Source organism: Channa argus, chromosome 1 (genome assembly GCF_033026475.1).
Source record: "Channa argus isolate prfri chromosome 1, Channa argus male v1.0, whole genome shotgun sequence".
Lineage (NCBI taxonomy): Eukaryota > Metazoa > Chordata > Actinopteri > Anabantiformes > Channidae > Channa > Channa argus.
In genome coordinates this window covers 35,452,510-35,457,705 of record NC_090197.1, presented here as the reverse complement: position 1 = coordinate 35,457,705, position 5,196 = coordinate 35,452,510, and the positions used below count along the sequence as shown (strand labels likewise).

Sequence of the window (5,196 nt, the reverse complement as noted above, 5' to 3'; positions counted from 1 at the left end):
TTAGGAACACTTTCTCTTGGGTGTGCGAGGCTGCCCCACACACAAAGAAACACTTGGGGACAGGATTAGTAGGCTTACAGCGGATTCACATATGTCCAGTTCAAGCAATTGGTATTCAAAGCTTTACACTTTCAAATGCCACCAAGAGAGAGCAAAGCTGACCAGCGCTTTTCTCTACGTTGGCAGCACCTTTATGAGAAGGGCTCTTTCGCTGGGCCAACAATGAGGCCGTGAATACACATTTTTACTGTTCTACCAGGGGGATCTCATTGGTGAAGGATAGAGCACCGAGCAGAGTCTGAGGCAGACTTTATTATCCAGGTTTGAAGTGCTGGTTGGCTGGGTGGGTGGGTGAGTGTATCCACGGATAGGACGATGGGTAGACAGCGTGCTGGATGGATGGAGGGATGGTGAGGTGCTGGTCAGAGGAAGAGTGCTTCAGTCACTTCCACATGTCATTGTTGGAGGCTCAGTCCTCCACTCCACCTCGACAAAACAGATCTGGAGTAGACTCTTCAGAGTGGAGAGAGCGCTCTCAGCAGCTCAATATACACAATACTGATTCAATTCAATGCACTCTACCCACATTTTAATTCACCTGTTCAGGTCTGCCTGTTTGGTCCATTCAGGAGTGAAATATGTTTCTCTGCCAGGTTTTTGTGGAATTTTGAAAATTCTAATGTTTCTAGCTATTGTCACCCACAGTCCTCATTAGTTTGCATTTTGAAAGTTTTTCTATTAATTACTCACCTGTGTGTAATTCTTTAAAGGAAACATAAAGTATTTTTTATAGAAATAAATTATTTTAGGCTGATTTTTATATGGACTTCATTTGTTGTCAATTTTACATAATTAAGTTCTAACTATTAACAATGAAAACACAGTTTGTTTCTACTTTATTTGATAGAGATTAAAATGTTGACCTAAAATGCTACAGCACCTAAATATCATAATAATAATGATAATGTTAGAAATTAAAAATTATGCAAAGCAACACATTAAGATGATGAAAAGTTTTATGGAGGCCCAGACTGGGTAAACTCCTACGCCCACATGCTGCCATATGGCCAGCGGAGTGCCGAGTGTCGGAGCGGGCATGTTACCTGTGTCCCAGCGGAGGCCCTGTACCCTTGCGGCAGCAGGAGCCGCTGAATCTGAAGGCAGTTTCCCTTCCCCGTTCCTCCTCATTCCCTCAGGCAACCACAGGCCAAACCGCGGAGGTTTTGGTTTCTGACTGTCCGATCAACACCAGGGTCTCCAAATGAACAGTGCCGAGAGAGGCTGATGACGTGACACAGTGTGATCTCTCCTCTTTCTGTTGCATCTAATTAAAAATGATATGCCTTTTAAAACAAACATGAAAACAATTGAGCATTTTTCTTTCTTATTTTATAATAATTGTTTTTGTGCGTAATTCGCACTCGATGTAAGGATGGCCAGCTGAGGTGTTTGGCATGAGGCTTTCACACTAGTAGGTCATAAAAGAAGCCATTTTAAGGGACCGATTTATCCCTGGAAGAGGAACTTTGTGATCCGCGGGAAGAGAAGAGAAGCGCGCTGTGCCCCCCAACAGTGTCCCGACAATGGCAGTGAATGGTTGCGCACCGCGGTCACTGGGACAGTCAAAGCACGCCGCCCCCTTTCTGACGGGCACGTCATCCTCCTAACTAGGCGTTATGAGTAGGAACGCCGCTTTTGTCTGCCCGTGTGTATAAATACCCACTACCAGTGTCCGCTTCACCGCAGAGACTCAGAGACACAGAGAGGGGAAGAAAGTCGGCAGCCACAGATGTTATAAGGACAGAAGCGTGGGACAGGAGGGACACAGACAACATCAGGTGACCAGAGTGAGTAAAGGCTCCAGAAAGAGAGAGAGGCGCAAAGAAGGAGAACAAAAAAGGAAGTGAGAGAGGAGAGAGAGTGAAAGTGGGTGAGAGAGGGAGGAAGCCAGCAGCGACCTCCTACACAACAACCTCGGAAGCGAACCCATAAAATGAATTCAGACTCCAGCCCGAGCAGCAGAGCCTCCTCCCCGGACATGGACGCCATGTTCCTCCGAGACCACCACCCGCACCATCATCACCATCACCACCACCACCACGTCGGCTCTTCCGTGTCTTCCTCCACGCAGAGCGGCGAGCAGCAGCGCCAGAAGATGACAGGCAGCGAGCACCTGCGCTCTGGAGACGCCAAGTCTGCGTCCGTGGGAAGCAGCAGCAGCAGCAGCAGTAGCAGCAACAAGTACAAACTGAAGAAACAAGTAACCGAGGAGGAAATGTACCAGCTCCGTCTCAAGATTAACGGCCGGGAGCGGAAACGCATGCATGACCTCAACCTGGCCATGGACGGCCTGCGCGAGGTGATGCCCTACGCGCACGGGCCCTCGGTGAGGAAGTTGTCTAAGATAGCCACGCTGCTTCTCGCCAGGAACTACATCCTGATGCTCACCAGCTCCTTGGACGAGATGAAGCGGCTGGTGGGGGAGATTTACGGAGGGCAGCACTCGGCCTTTCACTGCGGCACCGTGGCGCACGCTGCAAGCGCCGTTGGACACTCCGGGGGCCCGGCCGCTGCTGCTGCTGCAGCTGCTGCAGCCGCGCACCAGGTGCACCCTCTCCTCGGGGGCGCGCTGTCATCATCCACATCCTCCACCCTGTCAGGCGCGTTGCCGGGGCTCACGTCTATCCGAGCACCCCATTCCCTGATGAAGGGCTCGCCGGCTGCGCCCCCGGCCTTGCAGCTGGGCTCTGGTTTCCAGCACTGGGCCGGTCTGCCGTGTCCCTGCACCATCTGCCAGGTGCCTCCTCCTCCACACATCCCCATCACCTCCACCGGCCTCACGAGACTCACAGGGGAGGGAAAAGACGGGATGAAATGATGCCCAGTGTTTCTGACAGACACGCAGAGCCTGGGACATGTAAAGATGATTGTAAATAGATGATTCAGGGCATGAGGGTGGATTTGGTCTCACTGGTGCATGCTGTTGTTTAGTCTGTTTTCTTGTTTGACGTATGAGAAAAAATATTATTTTCCTCCTTGTAACAAGGACTTATAAAGACTTATAATGACGATTTTGCCAAATGAAGGTAAAACGAAAGAGTTTTTAAGTTCTGTGTCATGCAACATGATGCCACCATCCACGTGTGTTTGAGTTTCAGTCTCACGCCACAGTGTGAAGGATGAAGGAGGCTGCATGAACATTTTGCCTTTGTTTTACTTTTTTCTGTATCAGGCGTAATTTTGTGAGAACGAAGAATGATTTCTGTGCCTTGTAACAAGGATTTTATACTCGAGTTCTGTGTGAAATAAATGATTGTATGTGTTCGCCTAAAATGATTCTGCCATCGCAGAAACTTGAATTAAAATCTAAGTTTTTAGATTTATTTTAAGACTCGTTTTATGTCCGTTTGTGCTCTGATTCCAGCTTCTTAGTTTTGTCCTTTTTTTGCATGATGGTATAATTATCAGGGCATGATTGTTTTTGCTGGACTGAATTGGTTATGCCCAGAGACCCCGTGTCTTTATTTTTGTACATTGTTGATGAATGATGAAATATTTATTATCGACCAGCGTACCTGGATGACATTTCAATAAAACTGAAATTATGGATCATATCTACTATTTTCCGTTGTTTTTTTTTACATACTTTAAAGTCTAAAACACCAAAAACATGTATGATATCTCGCTGCTCTTAATGAAGTCTGTTTATTTTTATTTTGCAGGCCACACAGCAATTTAAGTTTATTTATCAGTTTGCTTTCAGATTAAAGGCAATTTCACAAAATTTCCCTCTTTTTATAGCCAACACTCTTATTCTCTTCACATATTAATTAGCGCATTTTTTGAGCATAAACCTTATTTAAATTCTAATTTTACATTTTACTCCAAGCAAGGCCAAACAGTTTCAACACGACACATTTTACTTTAACAGACTCTGTCCTTTATTTGTATTTGTTTTTTTACTTATTTGTATTCAATGGACACAATGGAATTTAAAAGTAGACACACTGAACTACCATGTGGATTGTACACACATCATCACAGTTTCTAAAAGAAAGAATCAGTGTGTGAGCAAATGTTTCAGATAAAGGGAATTTATTTGTCTTTAAATTAGCACTTAACTGATTTTGTTTGTATTTGAATAAACACACACACGCGCGCGCCTTTAAAATTAAGTGAGGGATACGCAAAAGCTACACCTTTAACCAATTTCAAACGCATATGGGAACTTGATCGTGTACCAGCTTGTAAATGTATTTTTACTGGCTTCTCATCTTTGGGCCCGTGTTGCACGATAACACCAGCTTATGACCAGTTAATACACAGACAGTGTTTATTTAACAGTTAAAACTAACGCTAAGAAAGGGAAAATGAGGCTGAAATGAGGGAGCGGGCTGCAGCCTAATGGAGCCCAGTTGAATTATTCCCTGCAGCAGCTAGAAAGTGATCCGCCTTGGGGAGCGCAGAGCAGTTTGTCGGCCGGGTCCCATGGGTGTTTCTCCGTCTCATCTCTGCAGCGACAGAATGTATGTTTGTGGAGATTACAAGTTAATTGTTCATGGGGGACCAAGAGGAGAAAATCACATCACAGAAAGGCGTCGGGATTACAGGCCACTAAATACAGAAGATTATACATTCAGACTCCCCTCCTCGGCCTCAGCGCATGCAAATGAGTTCTGGATTAACAAACATAAAGAAAGAGAGCTGAAGAAAAGGAGAAGAAGGCCTTTTGTAACTTATTTGGAGGGAAGAAAAACACAAGTTCTGTGGCTAAGTTGGGAAGAGTGAAAGAGTTCATTTTACACTTTTTTTTTTTTTTTTTTTTTGTCTTTAGGAATGAGTATAGCCTGTCTGTCCTTCGTAGGCTGCCAGATGGGATGTAAATAGCTGGGTAGCTGCAATGGCCTTTTAACCGCACAACACTGAGGAGGATGTTGTCAAGGGAAGCTGGCGGTTTGCTAGTTAATAGTCATGAGTTGGGGTAATTACTTAAGGTTTATTATGCTCTGGTTTCAAAGTAAATGGACTCTTCAATGGGCCGAGAAATACTTCTTAATTCTGGCTAATTAGGAGCCGCCGAAAGCAGAGACAACTGCTGCTGCTGCTGCTGCCATCTAGCACTGGTACATTCATGGCGGGGGATAATTTAAAGAAAGCCACAAAACAATGCACCAAACACTGACATACACATGCAAA

At 45.4% G+C, this 5,196-nt stretch overlaps 1 protein-coding gene across 1 annotated transcript; it reads left to right on the top strand.

Moving 5' to 3' along the window:
- Positions 1-1,713: 1,713 nt before the first annotated feature.
- On the top strand, positions 1,714-3,596 carry olig3 (oligodendrocyte transcription factor 3). The gene has a single exon (XM_067516031.1). The coding sequence runs from the start codon at positions 1,994-1,996 to the stop codon at positions 2,876-2,878; it is 885 nt and encodes a 294-aa protein (XP_067372132.1). The 5' UTR covers positions 1,714-1,993; the 3' UTR covers positions 2,879-3,596.
- Positions 3,597-5,196: the final 1,600 nt, after the last annotated feature.